The sequence below is a fragment of the Camellia sinensis genome, chromosome 13 (assembly GCF_055761805.1).
Source record: "Camellia sinensis isolate YWXY chromosome 13, ASM5576180v1, whole genome shotgun sequence".
NCBI classification, from domain to species: domain Eukaryota; kingdom Viridiplantae; phylum Streptophyta; class Magnoliopsida; order Ericales; family Theaceae; genus Camellia; species Camellia sinensis.
In genome coordinates this window covers 81,222,684-81,245,806 of record NC_138973.1, presented here as the reverse complement: position 1 = coordinate 81,245,806, position 23,123 = coordinate 81,222,684, and the positions used below count along the sequence as shown (strand labels likewise).

Genomic DNA, 23,123 nt, shown 5'->3' with positions numbered 1-23,123 from the left:
CTTCGCTTGACCGAGCAAGGGCGGACAGCCAACTTTGAATGCAATTTTGCATTTTGATTCGGGCGTGAGCTGATCGGGCAGCTCAACCACCGTCATAATCAGCGAAGTGGCAATCTTGAAAGTATTAACATCACAAACTTCTCTGCAAGGCTCGATTCGGGTTGGATTCGCATCTAATAAACTCATAGCCTTACTGAAATAAAAGTGCGAAAACAAATACAACTGAAACGAGTTTTGTCAAACGGGATTGCCAAGAATAAAAACCTAACATATGCATTACAATTTTTGCCACTTACTTGCATGGCCCAGGGTTCAAGTCCTACATTTGAACCTATCAGACCTTCCTCCTGCAAGGGAATAACAAAAATGATGATACAACTCATGAATCCTTTCAAAACTTTTAAATGTTGAGAACAATTGCCAATATAAGAAAATACTTCTTTGTTTTTTACTAGAAAAGCTCAGAATACAAAAAAATAAAATAAAAATAAAAACTAAAAAAAATAAGAACAAGCAGACCATGTCTTCTAATATGGGGCAATTCAGAAGTAAATAATGAATTATTTTGGTTAGTCTACTGCTGGGAACTATAGAACATGGCCATTATTCTCACAATTTATTTGGAACCACACAAAAGTTTCAACTCACGAATTACAATTTACTACTAGGAATCATTATTTTCGTTTATGTGGTCAATAGTCTCTCACTTATTAGGAGACATCAATATGATCGGAAAACCTAGCACTCTAATAGTCTCAAAAATATTCTCTGCGTCATTTTTTCCTAACAAAAAATGAAGAAATATTGGTGGTTCGTAGTAACTAAGAGATTACTGACCACATAAATGAAAATAATGGTTCCAAATAATTTATATAATTATAAAATTTTGAGAGACAACATGAATTTAATTCATCAATTTTCAAACCATATTTATTAGTTAATGGTGTGGATTAAAATTTTGAGAGATAACTTGACAAGTGTCAATGGATAAATAGTGTGGAGTAATTCTCTAAAATCACCAAACAGTCACTCAATACCGTACTTGACATTTATGCATTACAATTTTTGCTACTTACTTGCATGGCCCAGGGTTCAAATCCTACATATGAACCTATTAGACCTTCCTGCTGCAAGGGAATAATAAAAATGATGATACAACTCATGAATACTTTCTAAACTTTTAAATGTTGAGAACAATTGCCAATAGAAGAAAATACTTAATTGTTTTTTACTAGAAAAGCTCAGAATGCAAAAAAATAAAAAATAAAAAAAATAAGAACAAGCAGACAATGTCTTCTAATATCAGGGAATTCAGAAGTAATTAATGAATTATTTTTGTTAGTCTACTGCTAGGAACTACACAACATGGCCATTAATCTCATAATTTATTAGGAACCACACAAAATTTTCAACCCACGAACTATTCATTACTACTAGGAATCATTATTTTCTTCTATGTGGTCAATAGTCTCTCACTTACTAGGAGACATCAATATGATCAGAAAAACCTTGAACTATAATAGCCTCAAAAATATTCTCCGCGCCATTTTTTCTAACAAAAAATGAAGAAATATTGGTGGCTCCTAGTAACTAAGAGATTACTGACCACATAGATGAAAATAATGGTTCCTAATATGTTATATATTCATAAATTTTTGAGAGACAACTTGAATTTAATGCATCAATTTTCACACCATATTTATTAGTTAAAGTTGTGAGTTAAAATTTTGAGAGATAACTTGACAAGTCTCAAAGGATAACCAGTGTGGAGTAATTCTCCAAATCACCAAAGAGTCACTCAATACCGTACTTGACATTTATGCATGACAATTTTTGCCACTTACTTGCATGGCCCAGGGTTCAAGTCCTACATCTGAACAAATCAGACCTTCCTCCTGCAAGGGAATAATTAAAAAAGATGATACAAGTGATGAATCCTTTCAAAACTTTTAAATGTTGAGAACAATTGCCAATAGAAGAAAATACTTAATTGTTTTTTACTAGAAAAGCTCAGAATGCAAAAAAAATAAAAACTAAAAAAAATAAGAACAAGCAGACAATGTCTTCTAATATCGGGGAATTCAGAAGTAAATAATGAATTATTTTTGTTAGTCTATTGCTAGGAACTACACAACATGGCCATTATTCTCACAATTTATTTGGAACCACACAAAATTTTCAACTCATGAATTACTATTTACTACTAGGAATCATTATTTTCGTCTATGTGCTCAAAAGTCTCTCACTTACTAGGAGACATCAATATGATTGGAAAACTTGGCACTATAATAGTCTCAAAAATATTCTTTGCGTCATTTTTTCCTAACAAAAAATGAAGAAATATTGGTGGTTCCTAGTAACTAAGAGATTACTGACCACATAGATGAAAATAATTGTTCCAAATAATTTATATAATTATAAAATTTTGTGAGACAACTTGAATTTAATTCATCAATTTTCAAGCCATATTTATTTGTTAATGGTGCGGATTAAAATTTTGAGAGATAACATGACAAGTGTCAATGGATAAATAGTGTGGCGTAATTCTCTAAAATCACCAAACAGTCACTCAATACCGTACTTGACATTTATGCATTACAATTTTTGCTACTTACTTGCATGGCCCAGGGTTCAAATCCTACATATGAACCTATTAGACCTTCCTGCTGCAAGGGAATAATAAAAATGATGATACAACTCATGAATACTTTCTAAACTTTTAAATGTTGAGAACAATTGCCAATAGAAGAAAATACTTAATTGTTTTTTACTAGAAAAGCTCAGAATGCAAAAAAATAAAAACTAAAAAAAATAAGAACAAGCAGACAATGTCTTCTAATATCGGGGAATTCAGAAGTAATTAATGAATTATTTTTGTTAGTCTACTGCTAGGAACTACACAACATGGCCATTAATCTCATAATTTATTAGGAACCACACAAAATTTTCAACCCACGAACTATTCATTACTACTAGGAATCATTATTTTCTTCTATGTGGTCAATAGTCTCTCACTTACTAGGAGACATCAATATGATCAGAAAAACCTTGAACTATAATAGCCTCAAAAATATTCTCCGCGCCATTTTTTCTAACAAAAAATGAAGAAATATTGGTGGCTCCTAGTAACTAAGAGATTACTGACCACATAGATGAAAATAATGGTTCCTAATATGTTATATATTCATAAATTTTTGAGAGACAACTTGAATTTAATGCATCAATTTTCACACCATATTTATTAGTTAAAGTTGTGAGTTAAAATTTTGAGAGATAACTTGACAAGTCTCAAAGGATAACCAGTGTGGAGTAATTCTCCAAATCACCAAAGAGTCACTCAATACCGTACTTGACATTTATGCATGACAATTTTTGCCACTTACTTGCATGGCCCAGGGTTCAAGTCCTACATCTGAACAAATCAGACCTTCCTCCTGCAAGGGAATAATAAAAAAAGATGATACAAGTGATGAATCCTTTCAAAACTTTTAAATGTTGAGAACAATTGCCAATAGAAGAAAATACTTAATTGTTTTTTACTAGAAAAGCTCAGAATGCAAAAAAAATAAAAACTAAAAAAAATAAGAACAAGCAGACAATGTCTTCTAATATCGGGGAATTCAGAAGTAAATAATGAATTATTTTGGTTAGTCTACTGCTGGGAACTATAGAACATGGCCATTAATCTCACAATTTATTTGGAACCACACAAAAGTTTCAACTCACGAATTACAATTTACTACTAGGAATCATTATTTTCGTTTATGTGGTCAATAGTCTCTCACTTATTAGGAGACATCAATATGATCGGAAAACCTAGCACTCTAATAGTCTCAAAAATATTCTCTGCGTCATTTTTTCCTAACAAAAAATGAAGAAATATTGGTGGTTCGTAGTAACTAAGAGATTACTGACCACATAAATGAAAATAATGGTTCCAAATAATTTATATAATTATAAAATTTTGAGAGACAACATGAATTTAATTCATCAATTTTCAAACCATATTTATTAGTTAATGGTGTGGATTAAAATTTTGAGAGATAACTTGACAAGTGTCAATGGATAAATAGTGTGGAGTAATTCTCTAAAATCACCAAACAGTCACTCAATACCGTACTTGACATTTATGCATTACAATTTTTGCTACTTACTTGCATGGCCCAGGGTTCAAATCCTACATATGAACCTATTAGACCTTCCTGCTGCAAGGGAATAATAAAAATGATGATACAACTCATGAATACTTTCTAAACTTTTAAATGTTGAGAACAATTGCCAATAGAAGAAAATACTTAATTGTTTTTTACTAGAAAAGCTCAGAATGCAAAAAAATGAAAAATAAAAAAAATAAGAACAAGCAGACAATGTCTTCTAATATCAGGGAATTCAGAAGTAATTAATGAATTATTTTTGTTAGTCTACTGCTAGGAACTACACAACATGGCCATTAATCTCATAATTTATTAGGAACCACACAAAATTTTCAACCCACGAACTATTCATTACTACTAGGAATCATTATTTTCTTCTATGTGGTCAATAGTCTCTCACTTACTAGGAGACATCAATATGATCAGAAAAACCTTGAACTATAATAGCCTCAAAAATATTCTCCGCGCCATTTTTTCTAACAAAAAATGAAGAAATATTGGTGGCTCCTAGTAACTAAGAGATTACTGACCACATAGATGAAAATAATGGTTCCTAATATGTTATATATTCATAAATTTTTGAGAGACAACTTGAATTTAATGCATCAATTTTCACACCATATTTATTAGTTAAAGTTGTGAGTTAAAATTTTGAGAGATAACTTGACAAGTCTCAAAGGATAACCAGTGTGGAGTAATTCTCCAAATCACCAAAGAGTCACTCAATACCGTACTTGACATTTATGCATGACAATTTTTGCCACTTACTTGCATGGCCCAGGGTTCAAGTCCTACATCTGAACAAATCAGACCTTCCTCCTGCAAGGGAATAATTAAAAAAGATGATACAAGTGATGAATCCTTTCAAAACTTTTAAATGTTGAGAACAATTGCCAATAGAAGAAAATACTTAATTGTTTTTTACTAGAAAAGCTCAGAATGCAAAAAAATAAAAACTAAAAAAAATAAGAACAAGCAGACAATGTCTTCTAATATCGGGGAATTCAGAAGTAATTAATGAATTATTTTTGTTAGTCTACTGCTAGGAACTACACAACATGGCCATTAATCTCATAATTTATTAGGAACCACACAAAATTTTCAACCCACGAACTATTCATTACTACTAGGAATCATTATTTTCTTCTATGTGGTCAATAGTCTCTCACTTACTAGGAGACATCAATATGATCAGAAAAACCTAGAACTATAATAGCCTCAAAAATATTCTCCGCGCCATTTTTTTCTAACAAAAATAACGAAATATTGGTGGCTCCTAGTAACTAAGAGATTACTGACCACATAGATGAAAATAATGGTTCCTAATATTTTATATATTCATAAATTTTTGAGAGACAACTTGAATTTAATGCATTAATTTTCAAACCATATTTATTAGTTAAAGTTGTGAGTTAAAATTTTGAGAGATAACTTGACATGTCTCAAAGGATAACTAGTGTGGAGTAATTCTCCAAATCACCAAACAGTCACTCAATACCGTACTTGACATTTATGCATGACAATTTTTGCCACTTACTTGCATGGCCCAGGGTTCAAGTCCTACATCTGAACAAATCAGACCTTCCTCCTGTAAGGGAAAAATAAAAAAAGATGATACAAGTGATGAATCCTTTCAAAACTTTTAAATGTTGAGAACAATTGCCAATAGAAGAAAATACTTAATTGTTTTTTACTAGAAAAGCTCAGAATGCAAAAAAATAAGAACAAGCAGACAATGTCTTCTAATATCGGGGAATTCAGAAGTAAATAATGAATTAGTTTTGTTAGTCTACTACTAGGAACTACACAACCTGGCCATGAATCTCACAATTTATTTGGAACCACACAAAATTTTCAACCCACGCACTAATCTTTACTACTAGAATCATTATTTTCGTCTATGTAGTTAATAGTCTCTCACTTACTAGGCGACATCAATATGATCGGAAAACCTTGAACTATAGTAGTCTCAAAAATATTCTCCGCATCATTTTTTTCTAACCAAAAATGAAGAAATATTGGTGGCTCCTAGTAACTAAGAGATTACTAACCACATAGATGAAAACAATGGTTCCTAATATTTTACATATTTGTAAAATTTTGAGAGACTACTTGAATTTAATGCATCAATTTTCAAACTATATTTATTTGTTAAAGTTGTGGGTTAAAATTTTAAGAGGTAACTTGACAAGTGTCAAAGGATAAATAGTGTGGTGTAATTCTCCAAAATCACCAAACAGTCACTCAATACCATACTTGACATTTATGCATTACAATGTTTGCCACTTACTTGCATGGCCTAGGGTTCAGGTCCTACATCTGAACATATCAGACCTTCCTCCTGCAAGGATATAATAAAAAAGATGATACAACTCATGAATCCTTTGAAAACTTTTAAATGTTGAGAATAATTGCCAATAGAAAAAAAAATGCATACTGGAAATAAACCATGAAACAAAACAAAAAAAAAAACAAAAAAAAAAACGTAAACAAAAATGAATTTGCTCTAAGGATATTACTCCAAATTGATATAGTTGGATGAAGCATATACAATACTAAATATGGGTAAATTACAGTCTCTTAAACTATGGCTCATTTGCATTTCACCCCCTACACTATGGCTCACCTTTTGTTCGGATTCTATTAGGGATTTAAACAGAATCATCAGACTGAGATCCACCATCTTTCCTAAACACAATTGGTGATAGGAAGGGTTTGACTTATGTCTTTTATGGCATTTGACATCATGCCCCGCGGGCCTGTTTTTAGAGCAGTCGCGGAGAGTTGCCTTCCTTATGTTAGTGGCAAAGTACAAAGAGATTACCAGATTATGTCATCATTGTCTTAAAAATTCAATAAGTGTGTCATGTGTTCATTTTGTGTAAGTTCCTAACAGAATCACAACGGAAGGAGTTAAGTACAAAAAATTTTGTTAGTCAAACTTGCCAACCTCTTTTAACCTAGATCCTTATCTCGGTTAAAGAGTGCAAAAAAGTTTTGCTGGTCAAACCTGCCAACCTTCTTTAGCCTAGATCCTCATCTTGGCTAAAGGGTGCAAAAATTTTGTTGGTCAAACCTGCCAACCTTCTTTAGCCTAGATCTTCATCTCGGCTAAAGAGTGCCAAAAAGTTTTTGTTGGTTAAACCTACCAACCTCCTTTAGCTTAGATCCTCATCTCGGCTAAAGGGTGCAAAAATTTTGTTGGTCAAACCTGCCAACCTTCTTTAGCCTGGATCCTCATCTCGGCTAAAGAGTACTAAAAAGTTTTTGTTGATCAAACCTGTCAACCTTCTTTAGCCTAGATCCTCATATCGGCTAAAGAGTGCAAAAAATTCTTTGTTGGTCAAACATGCCAACCTCCTTTATCCTAGATCCTCATCTCAGCTAAAGGGTGCAAAAATTTTGTTAGTCAAGCCTGCCAACCACCTTTAGTCCTAAAAATTTTATTGGTCAAACCTGCCAACCTTTTTTTTCCCCAATTGGGCAAAGGTTTGTTTAGAAAGAGTTGGTTAATCCTGTCAACTCCCTTTGCCCCCTGTTGGGCAAAGATTTGTTAGGAAGAGTTGGTCAAACCTGCCAACCCACTTTGCCCCCAGTTGGGCAAAGGTTTTGTGTGGTCGGTCCTACTTGTTGACCGTATTAACTCTCGCCGAAAGCTTTTTGTCTGGCATTGCTATTGTGTTGGACTTTGCCTTGGTCCGCGTCCCATCTTCCTCTACCCGGATCTGTTGGTGCACTCTCTCCATCAGGGCTTCTGTAGTAAGGGGCAACGTGTAAGGTCCTGGTGTCCCACATCAGGAATGGAGGGGGAGTTCCTAGACTATAAAAGTAAAAACCTAGACCCTTATATAACATCGAGGCCTTTTCCTGGGTGGTAAAATCCCTAACAGAACTCCGCAGTTAAGTGTGCTTAGGTTGGAGTAGTTTTGGGATGGGTGACCTACTAGGAAGAATAAATCCATGCGGGCGTGGCCCAAAGCAGACAATATCGATGACATGTGAAGGGTTGGGGCATTACAAACGGTATCAGAGCCGACTCTCCGGAGTACCGAGTGTGGGCCCCTAGCGTCTCTCGGTGCATGTGGGCAAGCTTGCAAGCTGGCAGGCTACTGCACGAGGACGTGCAACTCTAAGAGGGGTAGATTGTAAGGTCTCGGTGTCCCACATCGAGAATGGAGGGAGAGTTCCTGGACTATAAAAGTAAAAACCTAGACCTTTATATAACATTAAGGCCTTTTCCTAGGTGGTGAAATCCCTAACAGAACTCCGCAGTTAAGAGTGCTTAGGCTGGAGTAGTTCTGGGATGGGTGATCCACTGGGAAGAATAAATCCGTTCAGACGTGGCCCAAAGCAGACAATATCGATGACATGTGAAGGGTTGGGGCGTTACACGACGTCTTTTTTCATTGAACCCCTCAACTTATGACCCACTGGCAGACCCCGCTTGTACTGTGCAATAGTTAGGTTGGTGGGACAGTCGTCTATCTGGTTGAAGGTCTCCCAATACCTGTTCTTATAAGATTTCAATGTTTCCTTCTCGCCCATGTCAATGGTAAGAAACTGATTTACCTTAACTAGCGTCTTGGTGTTCGTTTTAAACCTGCTGACAAATGTCTTCGCAAGTTGTGCCCATGAAGCAATGCTACCTTCTGGCAACTTTTCAAACCAAGTTAAGCCTAGGTCGCCCAAGCTTGACAGAAACAAGATGCACATTAGAGCTCCATTTTGCTGATGTATGGCCATAACTTGGCGAAAGTGGCTCAAGTGCATGTAGGGGTCTGACTTCCCCTCATAGATTGTGAACTTAGCCTGGTTGAAGCCAAAGGGCAGTGGTGCGTTCTCTATTGCCAGAATGAATAGTGAACTTTGCAACCTTGCCAATGCCTTATTGGCTGGTTCGTAGGCAAGGCGCGATATTGGCATTCTAACCTTAACACTTCCGTACCTTCTAGATGCTATCCATTGTAGAGACGAGATCCTCTGAGGGTCATGGGCCTTGGCGTCTTTCTTTCTTTGTGCTCTTTCTTCCAGAACAGTTCGCAGATCCACCAATTTGGGAAACTCGGTGTGTCGAGAGGTGGTTGGGTGAGTATGTGAGAGTCGATAACTGCTTCCCTTCATATAAGACCTTTTAGTCCTAGTTCGCTCAGACCTGGAGTAACGAGTCCTAGAAGTTCTTGATTGAGTGTCGCATGTTGTGAGGTTTCTGCTTTCGGATTGGGATGGTGTGACTCGCCTGTTGCGATCTCCTGAGTGGCGAGAATGTGTTTTACCTTCACGAATCTCTTCCCCTGCCACGCCTTTGCCTTTCATCTGGCACTTCATCGTCTCCATGCCAGCCATCATTCTCTTTATCAACTAGTCTTGCTCCTTCACGCGGTCTTCTAAAACTTGAGAATCCATCCTTCGTCTTTGTCCATATGGGTTGTGAGAGCGATGAGGAATTGAGCCCCGCTTTTCTCGTGCACCCCTCCGTGGGTTCTGTCGCTGGAGGTTCAAGTCTGCTATAGGCGGAACAAAAGGCAATCTTCGCGCCTCCTGCTCCCTTTTGGAGTTTGTCCATCGAGGGCAGATTAAGGTAAGTCTTCATTATGCGCCATTGAAATCAGTTTGAAGGAAAACCCAACCAAAATGTTTTGTTCTCCGCGATACTTCCCACAGACGGCGCCAATTGCACGAGCATAAAATAATCTTCTCGTATAATCCTGTTGATCAAGTTTGCACTCCTCCAAACGTCGTCGCTTTACTACCTGAAAGCACAAACGTGAGCTAACAGGCGGGTATGTGCTGAAAATCTCTCTGATGCCTAAGTCAGCAAAATAGACAATAGAGACAAAAGTTCTATGTATTCAAGAGTAAGAATTGCCATCCCTGTTCATAGGTTCTATCATGAGCTTTTATAAATTCCACCTGGTACAATCCTAATAGAACTCCAACTCTTCTTATAAGAGTCCTTTTAGGAATCACACTCCCAAGGATAATGTCTATCCTGATAACACTCTGCTCACTACCAACCAAATGAGATGGTTTGCACAATCCTAATAGGACTGTACTCTCCTTATCAAAGTGCTCCTAGGAATCTCATGCCGAAGGATGATAGTTATCCTTAGAACACCCTTATCACTGCAAGCCAAGTGAGATAGCCACACCCTCATGCTCGGATATACATTCTTGATCGAGCTGCATCATCTCGGTCCCCTACCGTTCGGGCCGTGTGACTGGAAGCCAATCTACCGTATGGCACCCTGCCAAGCTACATATAGCTTGACCCTCTCTATTGACAACATCTCGGTCTGATAAAGGACTACCTTCAGCTAGCTAGGTCCAGGCCCTGGCAACCAACCTAATGTCTTCTTAATCCAAGACCGAGCTATACCAACTCTTATCTCGGCCCATTGCGCGGACCAACTTTCAAAGAAGACTCTTCCTAGCTCAGGTCAATTTGTTCACAAATTATCCTCTCACTACTAGATTTTGTTGGTGTTTTAAAAAGATGGTAAAAGGCTAGTTTTTGGTTTTGTACCGAACTTTTTGAATTTTTTAGAAACTGATTTGGAAAGTTGTTAAAAAGATGCTTTTGATTTTTTTGGTTAATATTTGTTTATGTTGTCACATCACAATTAAATGACCAAAATACTTCCACCCAATTTGGTAAATTTACAATTTCACCTATATGTGGCTCATTTTGATCCATAAAGGGTATAGTTATAATTTTACTAGTAACTTTTTTTTTTTTTTTACCTCCCCAAATGATTTTAGGGGTTTTTTTTTTAAGCTCCCTAATAATAATAATTTTCTGCATAAAGGACATTAAAAAATGTAATACTGCCTCAGGTCCCTAACCAAAATACCTGCACATTTTATCAATTTTTTGGACCAAAATACCCTACGTCTGTTCATCTTCAGATGAGTTGATTTTTTTGACCTGTCTACTGGATATTCTCCTTTGTGATGTTGGTACTGGTGTTGGGTATTTTCCGGCGAGTACGAAAACAAATTCAGCAAAACAAAAGCACTAAGTTTGGCAAATTTAATTTTCTGGGTAAACAAACAGAGTGGAGTGGAGTTGATAGATGTATATATATATATGATACATATATATATATATATATATATATATACAATCTGTTGCTTACTGTCTTGACTAGTATATATATGATAATTAATCAATTAAGACCATTTGCAACCATAATCAAACAGTCACCCTTAGTTATCTTATCTATGGTTGCAAACATATATATATATATATGATATATACATATATATATATATATACATATATATATATATATATACAATGTCAGCACATATATATATATCCAGTGTTGAATATAACATCTTCAGGTTCAAAATTTCTCTGAGTGTTGAATATAACGTCTTTTGATTTTTTGGGTTTAGTAGAATTGGAGTTGTTTCTGGAAAAGCAATATTTGGACCCCTACTTGAAGAATATTGAAAAAAGAAGCTTGAGGAAGAGGCAGCAGTAGATGAAGGCTTAAAGTGATCCAGAGAAATTTGAATTTTCTTTGGATTCAACCCAGAGAAATTCATACCATTAAGTTTAAAGAAAATCTATCACAAACTCATAGAAGAACTACTAATTTGTTTGTGCAGGAAATTGTGATTGAATCAGCAGCAGCAAAACCAATGACAAATTGATCAAATCAGAGTTTTATCGTTCCAGAGAAATTTTGGACCAGAGAAATTTGAATTTTCTCTGGGTTGAATCCAGAGAAATTCTTTGGAAGTCCAGAATTTCTTTGCTTCCAACTGATGATGGGTTGCTTTCCTTCCAACTGTCAAAATTGAACTGCTTTCTGTGCATTTGGGGCTTCTTATTGAAGCTTCTTGTGTTCTTGTTTTTGTAAATTTCTCTGGCTTGCTACATTTGTGTTTCTCTATTGTGTAATTTTATCTGGCATGTTTATGTTTCTTCATTATTTTCTCAAGCAAATTATCTGTGGCTTACTACTCTATTGGTGTGGCTAATTTTCTCTGGCATTTATAATTTTCTCTGGCCAAATTACTTTTCTTACTTGTGTGTCTAATTTTCTCTGGCAGCATTTATAATTTTCTCTGGCCACATTATGTTTATGTCTTGTGTCTAATTTTCTCTGGCATATTTATTTTGTTCAATGCTCCATTTCCTCAAAATTTCTCTGCTGTGTAATTTTCTCTGTCATGTTTATGTTGCTACCTTGTAATTTTCTCTGTTGTGTAATCATTGCTACCTTGTAATTTTCTCTGGGATTTAATGTTTATGTTTTCATTCTATAGAAATGGCAAAGCGCAGAAGCAGCACAACCACAGAAACCCCGAAAAAGAAACCAAAAGTCTCTGTGTCTGCGTCTTATGATCTTAGATCAAAACGTAGTAGCAGCACCAGAACACCACAAAAAAAAAAAAAACAAGTCCAAGTTGAAGAAGCAATAAGCATCAAGATCAAGACACCAACTTCAAGGGTGATTTTCACTCAACTACAAGCTTAACATTTTCTCTGTCATTTTCATAGGATTATAATAACAAACCTACGATTTTCTCTATACTACAAAGAAAAGTCCAGAAACATGAATGGTGCAAAAAAAAAAAAAAAAAAAAAATGAAAAGTGCAAAGAAAACATATCAGAAAACTTTGAAAAGTGCAAACATATAAAAACACATAAAAACACAACATATAAGTCCAGAGAAATTTGTAATACTTATCATTTGTAATACAATCATATGATTTTCTCTGGACTACAAAGAAAAGTCCAGAGAAATTTGTGAACTTATATTCACGTTCAATATAACAAAAACAAAAACACATTAACATCAAGAGACAAAAATATATTAAACACAAGCACATAAAAAAATCACAGAGAAGATCTGTTATGTTCACAAAACATTCAATTCAAAAAATTTAAAAAAAAAAAAAACAAAACACTTACTACTCTATTGCTACGTCTGTAAATTTTTCTGCCTACTTACAATTTTCTCTGTGATTTTCACTGCACTACAAGCTTACAATTTTCTCTGTGATTTGAGTTCAATTATAGTAACAAACCTGCAATTTTCTCTGCATTACACAAAAAATGCAAAGTGAACAAAAAACAGAGTACAAAAACGCAGAAAAACAGAGCACCAAAAAGCAACTCATAACCATGTTGACAGAGAATGAAAAAGCAACTCCACATGAAATCAAATCAAACACAATGAACCAGATTTCAACTCCTACACGATCGATCAACACCTACAAACAACGAACATGATTTCAACTCGTACAGGATTTCAACACCTATAAACAACGAACAGGATTTCAACACCTACAAAAACCCTAGAAAATCTCCACAAAAATCTGAATCGTCAAGTTCATCCTCACGTAATCTCCCACAAAATATCAATATGATCTGTAGCTGTCAAATTCAAAATAATGTATAATATAAATAAGGGTAAGACAGGTATTTTACACTCTAAAATAACATTGAGGGACCTTAGGCTACAAAAGAACACATTGTAGACCTAATCCATTACTAAAAGTTGGATAGGGACTTTAAACCGATTTTCCCATGATTTTAATGATAAAAAGCTATTTTGACTTTTTTGGGAAGAACTCCAAAACGCAACTTTTTTGGCAAAGTTGACAAAACCGCACGGAAACTTTGGCATCTATATTACGGTACCCTATGAGTTGTTTACTATTAAATACTAAAGTTGAGAGAAAATTCAACTGAAAACTATATATTTCACATGAATTAATGTTGAGCATGTCTAAGATATATGGGTTGGGAACAAACCTGAAAGCGGTCACGAACACAAGCTTTCCTGAAAAATTGTAGACATGTCTCTTTGGTGTAGGATACTATTTGAAGCATACCAACACAAATCTCCTTATAAGGCAAATACGCTGTCAAAAACAAAGTTGCTAAAGGAGAGCCACACCAACCAAAGTCGGACATGGACACACGGGAAAGAGCAGGCAAGCTAATTTCATTACCGTGAGACGTCACCCAATACCGAGTAAGTGCATCATTAGGTGTTACAGGAAAAGAATGTGAAATTTGAGTTTTAAGAGAAAACCGGCTGCCCATTTTTGTGATTGTCCAAAATTGAAGTAGCAAAGGCCCCGCCCTCCGCATAAATTTCGAAGCACACGTTCGATCTTCTGATTGAGATCCGGGTTGCCTAGCATTAAATTAAATTAAAAATTAAAGAGTGAATGACGAAAGCCCCAAACAAACAAGCAAACCCAGCAACATAACTGAATTGAAAAAAAAAGAAAAAAAATTATTTGCTTAGTTAGAATTTTTTAAAAATACTTTTCAGAAAATTTTACTTTCTTATTTTTTTTATTTTTTTATTTTACTTAATTTTTTAAAAAATTTTTGGACATCCTAACATAAATATACTTAAAAAGTAAAAAATTTATGAAAAAACCTTTTAAAAATTCACTAATTACCAAAAATATATAATAAAAAAAACGAAAATTCAGTACATTTTTTATATTTTTATGTATTTATTAATTTTTTAAAATATTTTTTCATAAATTTTTTACTTTTTAATACATTTAAGTAATGCACATCTAAAAAAATTAAAAAAATATATTTAAAATTTAAAAAATATTCACTAAAAATAAAAAAATACAAAAATTAAAAAACTCAATTTTTAAAAAATTCAATCCAAAAAATTCAAACAAAACCTACTGAGTTCAATGAAAATGAGGTGAGGTTTAAAAAATAAAAAACAAAGGTAAAATAAACGGAGGAGGAGAACCTCACCGTCGAGGATCGTAGTCGTAGTCGGCGTCGGAGTCGGTTGTTCCGGTAGCGGAGTCGACAGTTGTTCGGAAAGCAGAGGCGTCCTCGTTGGAGATTGGCGAAGCCATTCCAATACGTTGACTTCTAGTTCAGTATTAGGAAAATCTGTAGACATTTTTGTAAGCGTGACCTTTTTGGCCTCAGAAGAGCTCAAGCTCAAGCTCCTGGGATTCAAAAAACCAGATCAATTCAACGAGCTCAACGATGCTCCTTGATCTTATCGTTTGTGTGTGTCTACGTACGCAAGCTTGTGTTTGTGTGTGGGGAAGGGTTGACTGTGTGCTTGACTTGTGTGGCCCTGTGTGCGTGACTTGTTTGGCCTCTGACCGGCCACTTTTGTTGACGCCATGACTTTTAATAAATAATTAATTGAAGATAGTATCTCACAGAAAATATTACTTCATAACAAAACAATTATATAACAGTAATGTTTGGTGACCGGAAAATTCATAGCACGAATAGCTTGAATTTGTCAAAACAATATCATTTTGATACATTTGAATCATTCAAACTACACAAATTCGGGTCATCAAACATTTTTCATTATATAAATTTAACACGTCATTGTTTTTATAATTCAAGTTATTTATTTATTTATGTGAAATCATCTTATAAAATCACTAACAAATTTTTTTATTTTATTAGTATTTCATAATGTATAATGAGATGATCACTAATTGTCTCTCTTGCACTACTCTTTATAAGTAAGGGTTGGCTTCCCTCCAGTCCGAAGTAGGGGCTGGCTTTCCTCCAGTCTATGATCGGATTGGAGGATACTGTTGGACCTGTAGGGGCTCACTAGGAGTCCTATTTCAATAATTCGAACCGTCTAATGTATAGAAATTCGTTGAGTACGACATATTTGTAAAAAATCACGTTGATCGAATATCGATAGCTACGTAATCAATTTTGTATTTAAAAAATGAACGGTAAAAAAATAAATGGTTGACAGAAATCTGATCCGATGAAATAGTTATCAATATCAGACCAACGCGATTTTTTGCAGGCATATAGTACTCAACGAGTTCTATACATTTAACAGTTTGGATTATTGAAACAGGACCTGTGGTGGGCCCCCATGGGCCCAACAATACCCTCAAATCCATGATCACGGGCCCAATAGTACTGTCCAATCCGATTATGGACGGGAGGAAAGTCCGGCCCTCTAAGTAATAGAATCAATCCATTTATAAAAGATACAAGTCACTTTTTTTTAAAAAAAAATTAAATTAAATTAAAGACGATTGGATAAATTAACAAAATGAATTAAAATAATGGGACGATGAATTATAGACCTGCTTGATATCACTTATAATTTTTTTTTTAATTACAGATTTTCATATTATTAGTGTAAAAAAATTAAAATAAGTTGTAAATCTGTTTAGTTATATTATTTTGGATCAATTACAACAATAATAACAAAAAAATCCTCAATATTTGAACATTGCAACAAAATAAATCTTAACTTTTTTTTATTTTTTATTTTTAGAATTTGAACCTTAATCTTTTGATCTGTTTTCAATCTAAACTATTCATCTATTTTTGTCAAATAAAATCGAATAAAAAATAGTATTTTAATCATTAAATTCGATGTAAATATAAATAAAATGTCTAAAATATTTTTTTTTATTGTGTTCAATGACTAAAATATTAATTTTTCTATCGTTTTTAATTTAATGAAAATAAACAATTTAAATTGAAAACAAATACAAAATTTAGAGTTTAAATTGATAAATTAAAAACTAAAGTTTTGATTTGTTATGAGGGTCAAAGCTTAGGGAAAAAAATGCAATATAGAAGGTTGTTGATTGTAAATAGATAATGTTGGCTACAGGTTTTGTATAAGTCAATCGCAACTCAACACGTGGCTCGTAAAGGGTAATTTGGGGAGTTAATGCAAGTCTCCAGCCAATGACGGACACGTGGCAGTTTATATTGGTAACAATGGATCTGCACAACATTGGAGCAGTTAGACGGCGCAAGGTGACATGGCCCAACGGTTACTCACAATTCAAATTCAAGAGGGAAGTCCAACTGCAAGAATGGCGTAGTAGAAGCAAACTATTCAAGGCCATGACCAGTGATCGAGGAAAGGCATTTCGACAATTAGAAGACCATTTAAACGGTTACCAGAAAAAGGCCTAGACTCAGATCCATAAATCAATTATTTACTTTATAATTTTTCTTTCCAGTTTCTACATTTCCAGTTCTTTAATTCCTGTATTGCACTTCAATTCTTAAGAGTAGTTCCAAGTAGTCTGTTGCTGTAAAACCCTTCGAGACTGTAGAAGTGCGATGGTATCATTGTAAGTTCATATTATTTAATGAAATTCAGTTCGTGAAACTATTTTTATCTATTATTATTGCCAATATCTTTAATTTTCTTCTAAGCAAAGCCACCAGCAAAAGTCCTCTTCATTGAGGTTAAAAGAATTTCAACACAATCGTCTGATAATTGGTTAGCAATTAAAATTTCTGTAAGGACTTATTGATCCATGCTGGGATGCCTAAAATTACAATATTAACCTTCGAAAGCGAAAAAAGCCAACATATAATTTTGGCACACCCAGTAAGACCTCTAAAACGGCTAGATGTTGAGCGAGAAGAGAAAATGACCATCTCAAAGAAGGTGTAGAAGAAACTAATATAGAGGAAAATGTTGAGCCACATCCGGAAAATGCGTTTGCTTTATACAATCCTCCATGGTTGGTTGAAGAAACCATTACTTTAGGGTATACAACCCAAGTCCAAAATATTGGGCAAGGCCAAGAAGCTGGCCCTTCAACTGTCTTCTCCACACCACCATTTAATCAATGAGGAGGTTTAATGGATATTATGGGACAACAGTTAATGTATACAATGGAAAGGTAGGCAGTATCCTTTTTGGATAGAATGCATACATATCAACCACCCATCATTAGACAAGCTGAAAAAAACATAAATATGTTTCAGCAGCAATTGGCTCGAAATAGACAGCCTGTACAAAATAATGGGGAAAACAATGGTCAAACCAATAATCAAACACCTAAAAGACCAGTACCATTAATGGGAAGAAGTACTACAAAGATATGCAGGGAAACTGTAGGCCAACCAACACTTATGGCAGGAGGCCATTTCCAATTGGTTCTAGGCAGCAGCCACCCTTGGTTAGGCCTCCAGACACCAGGAATCTGTCAAGGGGTAAGAGACCTCTGTACGAGATCAGGCCATATGACTAATACAGGACAGTCGGCCAGCTGAAAAAAAGCCTGAATTTGGCTGACGACAAGGCACTAGAGCCAATTATTGGCCTTCAAAGACAACTTCGAAGACAGTTTCAAAGAGAAGAGTAGCAAGCCTAACAACCGGAGCAATAAGTACATGGGTACCAAGGGTACCTGATTGGTTTGTCATGCAAAACAAACCTAAAGTGATGCCTACCCAGGAAAGGGCTTTTAGAGGGAAGGAAAGGTGATCAAGTCCCTTTGGTAGCCCCAAATAACTTGGTATTACTGAAAAACCCAAAGACAAGGGAACCAGATATGATTCCTGTAATCTCTAGGTCTCAGAGAAGGAAAATCCAGCGAAGATACACCCAGTACCAAAGAGATTTGAAGGAGAATAGAGAAAGTACTTCCTTGGCGCAGTCAAAAGGCCAAACAGAAGAAGGAGAAGGTTCAAAGCCTACTCCTATGATCAAAAGAAGTGCCAGCAAAGAACAATTGGCCAAAGTTCATGCTGAACTAAGTGCCAAAGAGAGATCCAATGTAGTAGGCCTCGAAAAGGTCTTGATGGAGAGTGATGATGAGACATATAAAGGAATTGAACTAGGCCAAGAAAAGATATTGGCTGAAGAGAAAATGTTCGAACCTTTTATGGCTAAACAGACCTTCATAGTTAAAAAGCCAGCAGAGGTAGACCAACAAACCACTTCGAAGGAACCTGCTAGTACTGAAGTACCAGAATGCAGTATGAATGATGCTTCCCAAGCATCAGAGCAAACCAATATAGAAAGAGAACAAACACAACCAGTAGTGCAATTTGGCTCATTCCCTCCAATGCTAGTTAATATGGTTTATGTGCTGCCTCAGAAGTTTCAAGCTGAGGAGGAGAACCGAGAAGGTTAGGAGGGTGTTCCCATTCCAGCTTCCAGTGAGGATTCACAAACTAGCATGGTCCAAGATGAATCTAAGGTTGTCAGGCCCATGGAAACTGATGAAGAGAGTGAAGAGGTAAGCATTAATGTCTCATACCCCTTCGAATACCCTACAGTATCCATGACCCAGCATGTTAAGCCCCTGTACATTAAGACTTATTTCGATGAAATAGAAATGGGCAGACTACTGGTGGACAATGGGGCAGCAATGAACCTACTTCCACGATCCTCCTTGAAGAAGTTAGGGAAAAGAAATCCCAAGTTGATCCCAACAAGCACTATCATTGCTGATTTTACTAGAGACAAGAAGATAGCTCAAGGCATTCCGTCTATCAACCTAAGTATGGGAACCAGAGGCTGTATGAGGACATTTTTTGTCATAGACAACAATGCCAAATATAATGCTTTGCTTGGCAAGGATTGGATCTACACAAAAAAATGCGTGCCTTCTTCTTTGCATTAGAAGATAATGATAGCAATAGGCAATGGGAAAACAGAGGAGATTGATGCAGATCCACAGCCCTTTATTGTCTGTGCAGATTTTGCAGAAGCCAAGCTGTACACTGAAGGGATGGTACCACTTAGTGTACTAAGGAAGTCTGATGTTACAGCTGAAGTAATGGCTGATGAGGAAGTGGCACACCTGAAGCATCTAATACAGGAAAGTGCTGATGAAGAGTTCATCATCAAAGATGCCAATGATGCCTGGTTGTAGGCAAAAGGATCAAGATCAAGAAGCCAGACCATTGGCTTTAATCAAATTTTCAACATTGGACATAGAGACAATAGTCCAAAAGGTGTAGGAAGAAAAGAAAAAAGCCATGGTGATTAGTTGTAGTTAGAGGCAACAAAAAGCTAGACCTTTGGCTCTTGGTAAGTATTGTGCCTTGGACATTGAAACTAAAGTCCATGAAATACAGGAATAAGAGGCTCTATGGATAGATTTTGTCTATGAAGAAGAGAGTAAGAATGTTGAACCAGAAAAGGTAGGACTAGAACAAGATGAAAGGGTTGCTTCAAAGGTAGAAAAAGTTAAAAAACGGAGCATCATTGAGTGCTCAAGAGTAAGATCCCTTGGAAGAAGTCAACCTAGGGAAAGGTTCAGTACAACAACCCACCTACATCAGTGCTTGGTTGGATCCTATTGATAGGAACTAGTTGTTGGTTGTCTTGAAACAATATAAAGATTGTTTTGCTTGGTCTTATAATGATTTGCCTGGGTTGGACAGGTCATTAATGGAACATAGACTCCCAATGAAGCTTAATTTCAAGCCACACAAGCAGAAACCAAGACGGATGAGCCCTGAAGTGGTTCAAAAGGTGAAAGAGGAGATTCCTAGGCTCTTTAAAGCAGGCTTCATCAGAACAGCTAGGTATGTTGAATGGTTGTCCAATATTATGCATGTGGTAAAAAAGAATGGCAAGTTGAGGGTATGCATTAATTTCAAAATCCTGAATTTGGCAACTCCAAAAGATGAGTACGCCATGCTTATAATTGATTTATTGGTAGATAGTTCGGCAGGACACATAATTTTTTCTATGATGGATGGAAATTCTGGTTACAATCAAATCTGCATAGTAGAGGAGGATGTTCACAAGACAGCTTTCAGGTGTCCTGGAAACATTAGCACCTTCAAATGGGTTAAGATGCCATTTGGATTGAAGAATGCTGGAGCAACATATCAGAGAGCAATGAACACTATCTTCCACGATCTCATTGGGGGATACTTAGAAAGTTATATTGATGATATTGTTGTGAAATCCCAATCTATGGAGGAACATCTGGTTCACTTGATAGTAGCCTTCGAAAGAATGAGAGAGTTCAAACTAACTCAATCCTCTCAAATGTGCTTTTGGTATATTAGCTGGAAACTTCTTGAGGTATGTAGTACACAAGAAGGGAATACAGATTGATCAGAACAAAGCTAAAGCCATCATTAAGGCCAAACCTCCATCAAGTAAGAAAGAATTGCAAAAATTCCTCGAGCAGGTTAATTTCCTTTGAAGGTTTATTTCTAACATTGCTGAAAAATTAAAGTGTTTTCTTCTTTATTGAAGTTAAAAAATAAAGAAGAATTTGTGTGGACAACAAAGCATCAAGCTGGCTAAGCCTCCAGTATTGATGCCACCAAGGAGAGACAGACCTCTAAAACTATACATTGCTGCGGCAGAAGAATCATTAGGAGTTTTTCTATCTCAGGACAATGAAGAAGGCAAGGAATAAGAAATATATTACCTTAGTAGGTTTTTCAATTCTTGCGAATGTAAATACTCAGCTGTAGAAAAGTTGTGTTCAACATTATATTTTGCAGCAATGAAATTAAGATATTATTTTTTGCCTAATGTTGTCTTGGTAATTGCAGCCGTAGATTTGGTTAAATATATGTTATTTATACCCATGTTAACAGGAAGAACTGGCAAGTGGATTGTTACTTTATTAGAATTCCACTTGGAATATGTTCCCCAAAAAATAGTAAAAGGAGAGGTTTTGGCTAATTTCTTGGCTGATCATCCATGTCAAACAGAAAGCCAATAGATAATGAAACTTGGCACAATTGATGTCGAACCATGTCAAATATGGTTTGACGGATCAAAAGCCAATGGTCTAGTCAGAATTGGTGCTGTAATTAAGTCACCATAGGGGGTAGAAACCACACATGGTTTCAAAATTGATGAAGCTACTTGTTCCAACAACCAAGCTGAGTATGAGGCTTTGGTAATGGGACTTGAGATACTTATCGGATTACAGGCTCATGCAGTTGACATATTTGGAGATTCTTAATTGGTAATCAACCAAGTAAAAGGAATTTTTAAATGTCAAAGTGCAAACATGTAACCATATTATGTTTTCTTTCTCAGTTTCAAATAGAAAATATCGCTTATATCCCAAGACTCATGAATCACAAAGCCAATGATGTAGCTCAGAAGGTGTAGACGCGCCCGAACGTCCTGGGAAAATCCTATTTTGTTCATTGGGCTCACTACAGTTCGGACTCAAATGTCACGGTTCTGAATCTAATTTTGCAAAGTGCAATGCGAGATTGATAAATCACCAAAGAGTCCAAATCCGGCAACTCGTTTTGAAAAACTAATTTTTAGAAAGAAGTGCCAAACATGGACTGCTTTGCCAGATACAGAGTCGCCACCTAAATATTTTAGTTTTGGAAAATTTAGGAAACCCTGACCCGTGCCTAAGGCCACGTTTCCATCATCACCAAAGTTGCCTCGGCTCGGGAACTTGGGTACGAGAGGGGAAGGTCATGCAATGAGCACCCCTGCTCACCCGATCAAAGATCAGCCTTTACTAATATGATGTCTTATTTTTGAAAACACGTGCTCTTATTCCAGTTATTAACCTAGAATTACTATGTGATGCGCACAGCATACAAGTATAGATTGGATCGCCTAAGTTGGAACAAAACATCTCATGTTTGTTTTTGAAAGCGTTTTGCTACTCGCAAGTAGGCTAAAATGCGAATTTTTCCACCCTCAAGTGGGCTTAGAAAATATGATGATTTGCCACTCTCAAGTGGGCTTAAAACTCGCAATCAATGAATTGTTCCAATTTAAATAATCCAACCTTCACCCACAGGTATTCAGACAGTTATATCACATAAACAGTTAGCCTCATGGCAAGCATGCTATCATGGCAGTCACTCACACACATGCAAGGATGCTAACGCATAAACACTTACCAAGTATTCCGAGCTAAAACAAAAGCTATGTTAGAAATCAATGCATGATCCTAGCTATGTCAAGAATGCCTAATGCAACACATACAAAGTGCAACTAAGATAGGCTCAGCTATTCTAAAATGCCATGTGAAATGCAATTTGATACATGTATTCAAACAGGAATTGAAATACAATGCAGTTAGTATGATGCGCCGAGCCCGGTGCATGCAAGACAGATGAATGGATGCAAACATGCGAGCATAAGGATGCTAATTGAAACATGTCCTAAAACTAACCACCGTAAGCTGGTAAATAAAAGGGAGAAAGAAATAGAGGTTGGAAGACATGCATCACACACACGCACACT

The 23,123-nt window shown here is 35.8% G+C and overlaps 1 protein-coding gene and 1 long non-coding RNA gene across 2 annotated transcripts; one reads left to right on the top strand and one right to left on the bottom strand.

The window, feature by feature from the left end:
- Window positions 1-12,831: 12,831 nt before the first annotated feature.
- On the bottom strand, window positions 12,832-15,036 carry LOC114294004 (uncharacterized). The gene is made up of 2 exons (XR_014348036.1): window positions 14,909-15,036; window positions 12,832-14,315 (listed from the first exon to the last, which is right to left on the bottom strand). It is a non-coding gene; the product is annotated as an uncharacterized LOC114294004 (long non-coding RNA).
- Window positions 15,037-19,098: 4,062 nt separating this feature from the next.
- LOC145805516 (uncharacterized) lies at window positions 19,099-19,545 on the top strand. The gene has a single exon (XM_082900670.1). It carries the CDS (start codon window positions 19,099-19,101, stop codon window positions 19,543-19,545), a length of 447 nt encoding a protein of 148 aa, XP_082756796.1.
- Window positions 19,546-23,123: the final 3,578 nt, after the last annotated feature.